Here is a 14,611-nt window from a genome sequence, read left to right on the forward strand (position 1 = left end):
TGACCGAATGCCTCTTCACCTCCATGCTCAGAACAGTCCAGTAAAGCAGGAATCTTTATTCTCTCTCCCTCCAGTCTGCTCTGAGGCTATCCAGCAAGGCTCAGGAAACACAAAAATGAATTACACTGAAGAACGAACACCTTGGAAGGCTGAGAAAACCAAGACTGGGAACTGGTTGGTAGGAGCAAAGGTTAGACTGGAATAAGAAATACAATGAGGCAGGCAACTAGCACAGATGGGAAAGTGGGAGAAAAACAAAATAAATAGCACTTCCTTCCCAGTCAGTCTGTGGTAGCTCACAGATCATTACTCTAAAATGTAAAACATCTAGACAACTGTACCGCTTAAAGGAAAAGGGGGATTAAGAAGTGCATGTCTACATACTCAGACAACTTAAAATCTAACCCACGAATTAGAATAAAATCACAATTAGAGCCAATCAAAACTGGCTAGGTGCTTCTGTGGAAATTCGATACCTAGAATATCCATACTCAGGTTTTCAGTTGAGCCTATAGCTCTGGCAATGATTCCTATAGGATATGGCATCTGTCGGCATAGAAACAGCCAACAGGAAAGAGCAAGCACATAGGCACTTAATGCTTTAGTGCTAAGACACACAAGATTGAGGGATCACAGCTAGTGCTCCAGTACTGTAGCTCAAAGCAGACTCGAATGAAATTCTCACTAATTTCACTGAAGTATTAGTTTTGACATGGGGGAGTTTTGTGGTCAGATGTTTTACTCAACTATCCTGAAGATTTTCATCAAATCATGTTTAAGAAGAAGATTTCACCTTACCTCTTGAATAAGAGCATTGTGTCGCAACACTTTACGTGCTTTCATGATACGGACTATAGCAGCTTGAAGATACATTTTTCTGTCTTCATCTACAGCACTTCTGGTCTGCTCCATCTCCTGTGATATAGGAAGAACAGTAATGCTTAAAATATAGTAAGATCAATAAACACTTCATAAAGGTATCTTGAATCTACACTTTTTACTTCATTGAAAGTGGTCAATTAATACAAAAATCTAGGTGAAGTTCAATTCCAGGCAAAGTACTTCCATAAATCAGGAATACCAGGTTTCATTAAAGTCAGCAAGAAGGTAGGAGAGAGACATCCAAACCAGCATTTTGCTAGGGAGAAAGGCAGGCAGAATTTACTATAGGTATTGAGTTTGGATGCACACACATCTCTTGTACAAAATCCTATGTCTTCGGAGATACAGGGGGAACATGGATTATCAGCACTGGAGTTAATTTTAATTGATGAAGGACACAAAACCATAGGAAAACAGATTGGTTCTGCTGTTCCTGGAATAAGTTGCTTTTATGAACACCACCCACAAAAAAGCCTCATTAGGTAAGATAAGCTAAATGTCAATCCCATTTGGTACAAGAGGAATAGCTCTTGTTTATCTTTTTCTTCCTCTTTCTTATTCTCTATGCCATCTTCTCCAGCCTATCTTCTAAGTACAAAAAAATTTGCAGTGCTTCAGTTTTAAACTTAGACAATTTCTTTACGGTGAGGTAAATCTTACACAGGGGCCTTGCATCTGCTTACACCAAACTAATACAACAAATTCAGTTTTAGAAAAATAAGCTTCCTAAGCTGTTCCAGCTACAAATACCAAAGAATACTTGCCTGTGGTGTGTCTTTCTGCATTGATGTTGTAATTTTAAATTTTGTTCGTTTACTGCTGAAGTTCATATTTAATGAAAATGTAGACTCTGTCTCTATATCTTCCTGCAATAAAGAATCTTTTTAAAAAATCAAAAATTTAACGAGAAAATTATAACAATTTACTTTGGAAAAAAGTCACAGTTAGGGCCTTGCACACATACAATCTTAGCAGATTTGTAGTTGGAAATTCTAAAATGACACTTGAACCAGGTCAATTATTTTAAGCTACAGTTTAACTAACCTAGAAATCAAGCCTATTTTGGAAAACACTATAAAGAACTCTGACACACATGAATATTGTTAACAAGTCAATATGATTAAAGCAATTTCTGTTTTAATACTTCATTATGACTATCTTCGTTGCAAACACTCTCCATTTAAACTCATTTTCTCCCTTCAAAGAAAGGAGGATTTGCATTCATTTATGGCAGAACCTCGAGAGAGAGAGGGCTGCTGCTTTCACAACTATTACTAATGCTGCCTTCCAGAACTTCAGGAAAGACATCTAAGCATTTTGTTATGTTATAGCAGAAACAGTTAACAAACTGCAACTTCTACAGTTCCACATCTATCTGTATGCTTCTGGTATTTTCCTGTCAGAATTGCAATTATTTTCCACACATGTAGAAGAGCATTTCTTTCAATAAATGCTAACTACTCCCTGCAGTCCAAACACCTTTACGTTCTAACAAGAGGATGACCTGAACGATCTTTGCAGTTTCCAGGCAAGAGTCTGTACAAATTACTGATTTCCAGCAGAATAAAGTTACTGGGCTTCTTAGACTTTGGAATCTTGCCAAACCATGGCTGCCTCAGGCACAAATATTTTAGTAAGCAGTCAATATTTATCTAAATATACACTCAAAACAATATTAATTCTAATTTTATATTCTGCAACAAATATTCTTTATTATAATATTTTCCAATACCCAGGTATAGTATAGAAAATTTAACATGAAAGAGCAAAGATCAACAGCTTTAAGAGATCTAACATTAAATTTTAGCACTACTGCTCTTACATGGTTGAGTATAAACCAAAATAAATTGTGTGCTGTGCATGAACTCGAAAAGCATGATTGTAATGGAGCAACAAAGATTTTGCAAAAAGTTTCTCTCTCTCCCCCCCCCCAAAAAAAAACCTCAAACAAAGAAAAGCAAACTAGAGCATTTAATACACTGTACTTTTCTGTGTGCAGATACAGGTAAAGAGAAGCTAGTGCATTTAATATCACTGCTTAAGCCACTAAAGTTCACTGGTTTATTCAATAAGCAAGTCTGCAGATCACATTTCATGTTACTGAATGGAGCCTAGGGAAAACAGAACTAGCAGAGGTGCCTGAACACAATAGCCTGCAAGTTAAAGAACCAGAAAACGCAGTGGTAAACATCAAAAGGTAAAAGGGTTGGAAAGCTGTACTGTTCACTCTTCAAGGACATATGCTTAAAGAAACTGGCCAAACCTTATACAACAGATATAAGCAAATGTAAATCCTTTAAATAATGGGCAACTTTCTATGATCATGAAAAATCTCACTGTTTTCTGTAATAGCTCCCAGTGCTATATTTCACCCATGGTTTAACAGACATCTTCCCAGCCACTGTTCCAACCTTAGCTCATTTCTAGATATTGGAAGCATGTCCTATGCTTCAGCCAAGCATCAGATCTTCCTTCTGATCTCACTTTCCATTTTTTAATATTTTCCTGGTTAAAAAACAAAAAGCAGCTATCAGAGCAGCTTTGGATTTCTTCTCAATAAGCAAAACAAACAGCCTATCTTAACTTCTTCTGTCTGATACTGTCTGAATAAGTTGGGCATTCTGGACCAGCTGAAAGCACATGCTGAAGTTTGTATGGTATGCACAGGCACTTCTGTTGTGTTTCTTAACAGATATCTGTGCCTTTCACTGTACGGGAAAAAGGGTAACTCATTTCATGTGGGTCGTACAGAAGTATGAAGCAGAGTCAGAAACAGAAACTGTATCAACCATTGCCGTAACCACAAACAAAGCTCAGCTATTACTTCAATTCGATGAAACTCATGGCATTATAGAGCTTGGCAAATTGCAGCAAAAATCCTCTCACACAATCCCCCTTGCTCTCTTTCCTCCTCCCCCCCGCTCCTGTAACGTGTCAGCAAGGAAGAAGATGGTTGCTGTTACTTTCAGTCTCTTAATCCCACAAATTTTTTCTTTTCAGGATCTCTGTAAGACTCTCTGGTTTATTACTTGGGCTCCTTCTCATGATTTAGTACAACTTTGAAAGTGGTGTATTTGAGGAGGTGTATTCCCCTCCAACAGCAGTGAGTCTAAAGCCATATGGGTGAAATGCAGCAGAAACAATAGAGTCCTAGCATTATTACCTTTTCAGCATACCATGCTGTTACAGGCATATAGAGCAAACAAAGACAGCCTCCTTCCTCCTGACTCTTTCCTTATAAATACAGATTTATAATTGCTCACAAGGGTCAATAATACACTTTAGACAAACAAGCAAACAGTGGGTTCTTTTATATTAAAAAAACACCCTCAACAAATAGTAGAATCACAAGACTGAAAACATGAAACTTAACATCATTACTGCATACCTTGTCTGAGTCATGGTTGATCATTTTGACATCAAGTAAGGATTTGATGGTCTTTGTCAGTTCCTTCTCATTCATTTGCGTACTATCCTGAAGCTCCTTGTAACTGACAGTTTCACTGTTGTTGAAGGCAAGCAACACTGCCATTTGGTATGTTGTGACCATGGCTACATAAGGTTTGCACAAATAATTCATTTTTACTTCACCTGTAATGATACGAGTAATATTTTATAAACTGATAGAATGTGCTGAAAAGTCAGCTGAAGCCTAACTACTAGAGCTCTGTATACATTTCCAGACATTCAGTGCACACAAGTGTGCATTTAACACTTGGAATTGGAAGATGAAAAATGATGTTGTGAATTTACACATACAAAATGTGGTCTGCAACAAAAGTAATTCCGATTAGCTATGGAGACTAGAACAGTAGTGTTTTCAAGAAAAAAGGAAATGCATAGTGTTGAATTTGAATAATGCAATATAATTTATAGTAATAAAAAAGGAAATTCCAAATAGCCTTAACACATTGCAGTGCATAAACTTCAGTTAGGAATAGCTTACACAGAATCACAGATTAGTGATTACGAGCAAGTTGTTCCAATGAAAGATTTAAAAACAAAATAAAAGACTCATTCAGTAAAATTCTGCATAATATTCTTATATTCTTTAAATCACCCTGAAATTAAAAAAAAAAAAAAAAAGAGAAAAAAGAGAAAAAGCACTGAAGAAATCTGCCTGAAAGCAGATCCAGATTTTCTGTGTGAAGGTCAGCATGAGTTAACAGCAACCTACTATTATCAGAACAGATTTTTCATTACATTATATTGTATGCTTGTCTGGTTTTCACCTCCACGTAACGTGTTATGGTGCTCAGTCATTAAAGCCTGATACTGAAAGCACTGGAAATAAAATTGATTGACTGATACGTACTAAACTAAGCTACAATTTTATGCATCTCTTCTAAGATGTTTTTTAACATGTATTTCTATATAGTAAATATAAACATAAGTAAATATATATATGTATTTACTTAGATACTTACATATCTGAGTAAAATAGTATAATATGCCTTCTTAAAATTATTTAATATTCAGCTAAGGGACATATGTTACTACAGAAATAATTGCAGGACAATTGTTATTAACTCAACAGTTCCACAGTGCTGTTTTGTAATTAGGAATGTACAACTCTAGTTTTACTTGGATTTAATAAATCACAGATAACACATTTATAGAAATTTACAAATTTCTGCAAATTTACAGAATATAAATTTTGGAAATATTAAGCAGCAAATATTAATTTATAATGCAAAATAAATCTGTTGACTTTATATGCAACATAATGTTCCAACTCCCAAGCCTGTTGCCATCTTTTCAGATGGCAACTTTTAACAGGACTTTTAACAAATAATTGTCAGTTGTATAGAGCATAACTTTAGCAAAGCACTTATTTTTACCTGTACAAAGATAATGTAACCAAGTAAGCTTCCTTCCACTAAAATGCTGACTGTAAAATAATTCAAACTGCAAAACAAAATGAACTTCAATTAGTCACACATATAACTACTTACAATAGCTCATTATCACACTACCACCCCAGCGAAGAAATACTGGTTTTATGTTCACCGTATTGGATGCAAACATTGAAGATCAATTCATGACAGCATTTTCCTTTAGAAGATGGGTGATGGACTGAACATCAGTCATTTACTGAACTACTTGAACATATTAATATGAACATATCACTTGATGACTAAATCAAAAAGACTGTTGACACAGTCACACTCTCAGCATAAAATACTATAGTTAAACAGCATTCCAAAGAAGTATCACCTCTATTCGATTTAAAAGAATTTCTAGGTTTTAGCAATCAACTTTGTTATATTATTCTGTTCCTTCCGATTCCATATTAAAGCGAGTGTATTTTTATTTTTTCATATTGGTGAAATAATACAAAATTCCATGGCTTTGATATCCTATTTAAAATCAATTCAGAAAATCCATTTTACTGATCTTTTTTTAACATCATCCTTCAAAAAACAGAAACTTTTAGTTAACAGGTATTTGCCACGCTCAGCTACACATTGACTTTCATGACAAATCTCATCTTACATTCCTGAACATATGTTTAGGGGGAATTCCAAAAGAGCAAGCTTGAAAGTAGGGACAGTTTTTGCCATCTTCCAATGTGGGTTTCAGGCTAGACACAACCACACAGTTTGCAAACATTTCAGAATCAAGAAGTGACTACAGATCCTTAGATTTCTGGCCGACACCTTCCAAAACCTATTTCCTCAAAGAGCACACACTTATGATTTAGGAATCAACATTTCAAAGTTGTGCTGATACCCCCAAATTGAAGCATCCCCTCAAAGTCAGTATTTTAAAAATCTTATATGCAAAAGTAGCATTAGTAGTAAATGCTAATTTCTTCCTTCCTTCCTTTTTTGATATTTACATGAATTCCTTGTCATTATGAAAAGTGTTACATCAGTCACTCTGGAAAGCACTTTTTCCTGATATTTAAATCATACACACACAAATATATATCAGGACAGGAATAAGAAAAAAAATTACCTCTAAAGAAGAAAGGGCCTTAAAAACGACTTTCAAATTCCTCTCAGAAACAAAGTTTCTGGTTTTGTGCAAGTGAAAATCAGCTATGCATGTCAGCTTGAGATCTGGCACTGAAGGGCACAAATCTGGCTACTGTAAATGAGACCACTTTCCAGAAAGACTCTAGGAATGCAATTCCTAGAAGATTCTTTTAAAGCTATGTTTTATGTACATTTAAATGCCATTTTCACCAACAGAGAAGAAGAGAAGGAAAAGCATAAATGACCTGTGGACTGTGATAAGAAAAATCAAATTTACAGAGAAGCAACAAAACCATCTTATTCTCATATTATATGTAACCCATCAATCCTGCCATGCCAGAAAAGTAGCAAGCAGTGGAGAGAGAATAAGAAAAAGCCCTAGAAAATGAAAGGAAGGACTGGATTTTGAAGAACAAATAAAGATATTGCAGAATGTTTAAAGAAAAAACCTTTTGAGGACATGGCTTTCAGCTTATTTATTCTATGGGCTAAACTGATGCAGAAACGTTACTCTGACAAAGAAGAATTTCTCCAAAGACTGAAGTGGAAGTTTATGGCAAGGCTTATAAAAATCAGATTTTATTTTAACATATGTAATATAAGAGTCTGATCATTTTGCTTGTAAGGAGAAATATAAAACTGGGGATTTTTAGTAGCATTTTAGTAGCTACAGCATTCTCGTGGATATCCTCTGAAACTAACTGAAATTTGTCTGAAAATCCAACAGAAAAATTAAAATATAAATTTTATCTTAATCCTACATATTAACCCTACAGCCAAAAGGAACAAATCAGACTGCATATATTGGCAAGTGCCTGCTAAGCCTTAGTTTTAGTACTTAAGCTTTTGTTGTTAAAAAAATAAAATTCTGAAATTTTGCTCTCATACTTTCTATCTGAAAAAAACAATAAAGTGTGGCTTGCAGACTAATCCTAATTTAAGGTTTAAGAAAAACTTAAGCAAATTCAAATAATCTTTCCTTAAATTGGATCAAAACTCCCTACGCCCCATGTAGTATCAATTTGGCTTACGCTGATTTGGTCTGGCGACTCTGGTTAACATCGAAGGAAAATACAAAAAGGGGGACTTTTGACCTCTTTAAGAAGTCAAGCTTGCATAGTATGAAACCCAGTATTTGTATACCATTCATATCTATTTCTAGGAAGCTCCAGCAGCCTTGGAGCCTGAAAAGGCCACTAAACAGTTTGCCCAGTTACAGAGGTACTCCCGTACTTCGAAGTGCAACTGCAAAATGGTTTTTATTTCTAAATCTTGGCCAGAATCTTGAGAGAACTCTCTCTTCATGGGTCAAATGATCAAATTTGACAGTAAAGACACACATTGGCAATTTTTCAAAGGCTCCCCAAGGTCATGTTCTGTCTCCTCATGGGATTATGAGCATAATTTAGAGCATTAATTATAGCTAGGTGACACATGAGTAAGTTTGGTCCTTTGAACTGGCAAAAGAGTGAAGTTAGGCAAGCAACCCAGGCTCCGAGCTGCTTCTGATACGCAAGCCCGTAACAATTTTCCAACTAAGGCACAACTGACATTACTCCTATTTTAAACCCACAAGAAGAGCAAAATGTCATCAGTCACCTTCTGTGGATCTTATAGTATGGGCTGGAAACTGTTACATTGCTAAAACCAAGTGCCACTTAATAGAGCAGAAATAAACGCAGAATAAACAGTTCTAATACTTAGTAGTAATACATGAGAAAGCTCCTTCCCCACAGAAAAAGACATTTGCCATTATAATTTAGATCAGATAGCAATGTAAGGTATAAAAACTGCTTCAAAAATCTGTTATGTCCAATAATATGAAATTTTTGTTGCCTACAATGTACTTCACCACTAAACACACCTTAGCAAAAATCTATTTAGGCATATTTATGGCCTAAAATGTACGTCACCATTAAATACACTTTATCAAAGATCAAGACACATATTCTGTATTTTAACACAAACATTGTACAGATAACATTCAGAACACAGTAATATAATCAAAAGTAATAAAATATTCCACGTCTACAAAGCAGAAATAACCACATAAAAAGAGAATATTTGGCCAAAGTAAAACCTTTACTGCTTTGAGAATTTGCAAAATAAGCTTTAAAGAAGTCTGCATGAAGCTGGACTTTGATAGGCTCCTATGAAACACGGGACAAGAAACCTGTATCTGCATTTTGATCTGCTACTAAATCTGTTCAGATTTATTATCAGAAACAAAATCTTCTTTTATCTAAATATTAGGAACTGATTTTAAAGCTAAGAATCAACCTTTTTCATCTGAATGTATTTATTAATACCTCCCTCACTGATCACATAGTGTAAAGAGAGATGTGGAAAATAAAGAAAAGCTATGCAAATACATACATAAATTCAGTATGTCATTTGGTTGACCTTTCCAAATTTCACATGAACTGGAAAATGCATAGCCATGATTTACAAACAAAATACAGCAGCTCAGGTTTTTCCCTGTTAGAGTGATCATCTTTTATTTGGAGTTATTTTACATTTTTCACATTTACAAGAAGCCTCCTACTAACCTACCATCTGTACACTTTTTTCCAGTTCCTGAGGAATTGCAAACGTAGAAGAAGGAGCCTGAGTTAGAGGCCATGCACCAGCCTAAAGGTATCAGGAAAAATAAAAGCATTAACATTTTAATACAGTATATACATTAAGAGAAATAACACTATCAAACATATCTATAGCATATATTATATATAAAATATATAGCATAAGACATTCAATTTAGACCAAGAGTTTTACTGCTCATTTTTTACTACTCATTTTTGCATGCCCCACTGAGGTATTAACTGAAGACAAGAACACAAGGCATTTTACATCACCACTGTTTAGTGCATTAGCGCGTTAATTTTAAAAAGATAAACTAGGAAAATAATTTTTTCCACAATGATCACAAGGTGTCAGTTTCCATATGACAAGTATTCACAGTTAGAAAAATTGTTCACTTGCTATCAAAACATTAAAATTAAGTACAAGTAACACAATAGTAATAAACATACATTAGTACCTGTAGAACGTATATCTGAAAACTAATTCCCAAATCTATAATTGTATCCTGGTTTTTGATAAAGTTGTTGAATTTATTGTTGAGATCAGCACTAACACTCATGTCTGTATACATTCGATGGAGCTTGCTGGTAAATTCATAACCACAGGCTTGCTGTGAAGAAATATTGTAACAGGTTTCACAGTGAAAACAGTACTTAAATATATAAACTATGCACATTCACTATTAAAATATCAAAATCTAGTCAGCAGAATTGTTGTTACGATATTTACAGAAAACACTAGTCACAATAGGAAATAACATTATAAAAGAAAATTATCAGTTATCTTAGTTTTACTTTCTATACATTGATTTAAAACGTTAATGTATAGAATCAAAAGATAAAGCTAGTTTATGAAAGTCCTTGGTACTTTTATAATGTAAAGATTAATTATTCGAACACACTTAATAAAACTACCCAAAACCCTGTAAAAATCTCAAATACCTAAGTGATACTGGGCCATACATCTTTCATAGAGTACCAAGAAATTAGTTTTTCCTTTCACTATTGAAAACACTTTCTACTGATCACTAAGTTATCTCTGGCACCCTCTGCTGCTTCCTCTCAACATTACATACTCCTATGCTTATTCTGCATTAGAAGAGTATTACATTACCTTTAGTTTATTAATCATGGCTTCTTCAGAATCCATAGACATAGACAGACCATGAATTAATCTTTTTGCCAACATTCTGGCATAGAACTGCATAAAAAAATTAGATGTGAGGATTTTTAAAAGCATAACCACATTCTTCAAGTATACTTCAAATGCAATGTTTTAACATTTATTATCAAAAGTTACCTTTTGGAATACATCTTTGTCATCAATGTATTTGAAAACAGTAATGAAACTCGTAAGTTTGTCTTCTACTTCATTCTCTGTCATTCCTTTTGCTGATTTCTTCAACAAGTTGTCACAGTACTTGGCCAGCTCAAGTTAGAAAAAGAAAAAACAAACCCAAACCTACTTGTCAAGCTTGAGAACAAATGAGTGCCAAGGCATTCCCAACTTCTACACAAAAGTTAAAGCATGAAACAAGTCACAGTCTATAGTTTCATGCTCTACTACAAAGATTGTCTTCATAGGCAACCAACACACAAAACATCCACAGAAAATACAAATTCTATATAAAAAATTACACCTGCACCAATTTTGCACACCACAAAATCTGTGTGCAGGTTAAGTTATTTATTATTACTCCTAAAATACACACCTGAGCTGACTTAATGTGAGAAAAGGATATCCATGAGATGGGCCCTATGCCAATTTATTTCACAGTTATAAAAAAGCATTATTACTTTCTACAATAATTTATATCACTTACCAACTCAGGTGCTTTGCAGATCGACTTGGGCTCCCTATAGTTAACTACTGATGTCAAAGCCTACGTAGGAATATAGGGCAAAGAAAAAAAATGTAAATTACTTTAAACGTTTATGGAATTTGAAGAAATCAAAAAAAAAAATGTTCAGGGCTAAGGCCATCCGAGACCCTATAAAACTGAACTACACAAAAGGGGACCAAAAAGGAAACAATGAATAAACGGGTTTGAACTGCTGCTCTGTGAGAATTTTTGTGTTGAACATTTTTACACTGAGATTTAAGTAAAAGTGGAAAGAGTAGAGGAACAGAAGTTAATTGCAGAAAGCAGGAGAACAAATTAAGTTCTGATTAGAAACTTAAATGTAATCGTATGAAGATTTTGGTATACAGCAATATGTGTGGTCCAAAAGTATGGATGGAAAGAATCTGAGGAATAACTGCAGATAAAGTGGATTTGGGCCGCAGCACATCAACAGCAGCTTACATCAACAGCATGTATCTTGAGCTGAAAAACATAGATGGGGTGCTCACAACAGTAAGAAAGGAAACATCTTTTGGCTGTTGGATTTTTTTGATAGACTAAAGAGGAGAAGAAAAATATATTGTTGACAGTGGAAATTTGAAGCAGCACAGTATGAAAAATATGGCAGCTGAAAAAAACCTGAATATGAGGAAAAAGAAAGGGCAGGCGATAATGACAGTTTAGAATTGGAAATTGTAAACAAAGACATCAGAATCATCAAGGTTAGTTTCTGAACTCCATATCACATTTAAATTAACATTTTAAACTAATATGGTACCAAAAATATTGCATGATCATAGTTTCTAGGAATTACAGTTCCTCCTATGGAAGGAAAACAATATTTTGTTATTATTATAAAGAAGAACTGAGAAGCAACTGCTTCTTACAATGCCTCGACATTCCAATATTTGATAATAGGTCCCTAGAATCCCTGTGACAAAGGAATGCATGACTTGACATGAAATATGAAACACACTGAAGCTTAGAGCACCCTTCTGCAATAATTCTAGAGGTAACAATAGCAGTTTTGATATCCACCATGAAAAACTGACAGCAGATAAAAGATTTTAAATATTTATTGTAATAAAGATCACTGAAGTGAATAATTGATGTGTTTACAGAAAAAGTACAGTGCCTATGTGCCAGCAAATCAAGCTGTCAATCTCATATTACTCCACCTTCTGGTACATGACATTAATTACAATCAAGACAGAAATGTATTAGGATACTGAAATAAGCATTTGTTTTAAAATACTAAATAATTATTTTCTCAGTATCACAAATACAGATGGGTAACTACTACTGATATTATCACTAGTATCTTTATCACTATGTCTTTCAGATTAACGTTAGCTGGAAATTATTAAAGTTTAGTCTATGACCCTAACTACAAACTGCAATTCCTGAGTAATGACATGTATGCATGCATCCTATAACAGCAAATTATAGACAGGAAAGTAGTAAGTGCACTCTCTAGGAGAAAGATACAATGATGTACTGGAACGAGTGGGAAATTAACAAATGGATTAGATAAATTATACTTCTTTTTGGAGAGCCACTCAATCCCTCAGAAGCCCAGACATGTTTTGCAGAATTTAATAATAATAACGATAATAATAAAGTTAAAATAATATTAATAATAATTATTAAAATTTATAACAATTAGAACTGTTTTCTTAAATACCTTAATGGCTATGCATTTCAAAGAAAAGAACAGCAAGCCTCTGTCCCTAAACTTATTTAATTTCAAATGCAGTTCTCTCCTGGAAAAAGTTAGCTATTGTGACAGTGATTGAAGTAACATAAGTTTCCAAATATTCTTTGTAGTCAACTTGAAAAATCTAAACAAAGCTTCGATGTAAGTAATAGGTATCCAGCATGGCAGCAAGCAAATTTAAGTTCAAATGCATGTAAGTGTTGCCAAACTTCCCAAAACCCACAATTTGTCTATTTATTACCTGCACTTAAATTTACATTAAATAGATCAGCTCTGTTCTTCTGTTTTGGATTATGATGAGAAGAAAGGTCTTACTTTCAGAAAACATTTAAATATTAAAGTGGTCTCCTTTGTACATATCTTTTCCCCTAACACTGGATTGTCTTTTGTTCCATTTCATCTCTAAACTAGACAAACTGCATAAGAAGTCTACCTTTGAACATATTGATGCTGTGAAGAATTTTGGTGAGCCTGAAACAGGGTCCAGCATTTTGTTTTCCAATGATTTTTTTACTTCATAAGTAAAAGTTACCTTGTCAAGGGCACTCATAAAGTGTTGATCACCATTCAAAACAGTGTTGATGAGTTGAACAAATTTACTATGTACTTCCAAAACTGACTCCACAAACTGAGTTGGCATCTAAAAAAGGTAGATAAAACAGAAAGCAAGTTATTGAGAAAAGTAGCATTATCCATACACACACATATCTACATTAGTTGTAAAATTTTTCCTAATTATTCTTTTTGATAAAAGCTAAAATCATAGTGATTAAGTCTTTGAGAGGATTGATTCTGCATTGTTGTACTCCTACACTACTGTTCTTGAGCATGTTTTGAAAATAAAAAGTCTATGGCTACATTTAGTCCCGTTGTCTGTAAAGAGATTTTAGTCTATATTTTAGACTATGCCACTCTCATACCGTCTAATCTTGTCCATCAGACCCTAAAATCCTTTATTAGCCCTTTCAAAAATCATTAATGCTAACATGTAAATACAGCAATCAAGCAAAAAAGCTACTGAAATAAGTAAACTGCTGCTTCTCCTACATGCTGACCTCAGAGACAGACTATTTGGAGGAACCCTTCAAATTTTCCTACATAGGAGAGTTACCAATCAAGTTTAGCCCACCACATTTCAGCATAACATTTTGTACAGAAATTACTAGTATGAATTAGAGGAGTTCCTGTGCAGACAGGCTGGCAGGCAGCAATGCAAGAGTGTGCAACGCACTGATTGCACAACATGACTCCCTAAGTGCATTCTCAGGTCACAATTAAAAATGTTTTGATGACCAATCGGTCAGGGGAGTAAGTATTTCACATTTTGAGTTTATCTACACAAGGCTGTAAATTTTTCTCTCCCTCATGGCTCTGCATTCATTCCCCTGTATAGACACTATGAGTTTGAAAAAATAAGCTCAGTAAACTTACAATTTGAAAGTAAACTATACTACTAAAGACTTCAGCCCATTTTCAGTATGCACACAGGAATTAGGGAAGAGTAAGCAGTCCTGTGCAGTCAATAAAAGAGTAAATTTACAACAGTTCGTATCTATGTACTATTATAGATAGAAACACTGGATGGTTAAAGTCACCATCCTAAAG

The 14,611-nt window shown here is 34.4% G+C and overlaps 1 protein-coding gene across 10 annotated transcripts in view; it reads right to left on the reverse strand.

The window, feature by feature from the left end:
- Positions 1-14,611, reverse strand: part of CUL2 (cullin 2) — a 53,055-nt gene that overhangs the window by 4,819 nt on the left and 33,625 nt on the right. For all 10 annotated transcript variants that reach the window (XM_064444958.1, XM_064444957.1, XM_064444954.1 and 7 more), the window contains 10 exons: positions 13,539-13,646; positions 11,269-11,328; positions 10,746-10,874; positions 10,560-10,646; positions 9,904-10,056; positions 9,417-9,494; positions 5,724-5,790; positions 4,271-4,473; positions 1,647-1,748; positions 799-915 (listed from right to left, as the gene is read on the reverse strand). In XM_064444958.1, coding sequence (XP_064301028.1) covers positions 799-915; positions 1,647-1,748; positions 4,271-4,473; positions 5,724-5,790; positions 9,417-9,494; positions 9,904-10,056; positions 10,560-10,646; positions 10,746-10,874; positions 11,269-11,328; positions 13,539-13,646 — 1,104 coding nt within the window. The remainder of the gene's footprint in view (positions 1-798; positions 916-1,646; positions 1,749-4,270; positions 4,474-5,723; positions 5,791-9,416; positions 9,495-9,903; positions 10,057-10,559; positions 10,647-10,745; positions 10,875-11,268; positions 11,329-13,538; positions 13,647-14,611) is intronic.

The sequence above is a fragment of the Phalacrocorax carbo genome, chromosome 2 (assembly GCF_963921805.1).
Source record: "Phalacrocorax carbo chromosome 2, bPhaCar2.1, whole genome shotgun sequence".
NCBI classification, from domain to species: Eukaryota; Metazoa; Chordata; class Aves; order Suliformes; family Phalacrocoracidae; genus Phalacrocorax; species Phalacrocorax carbo.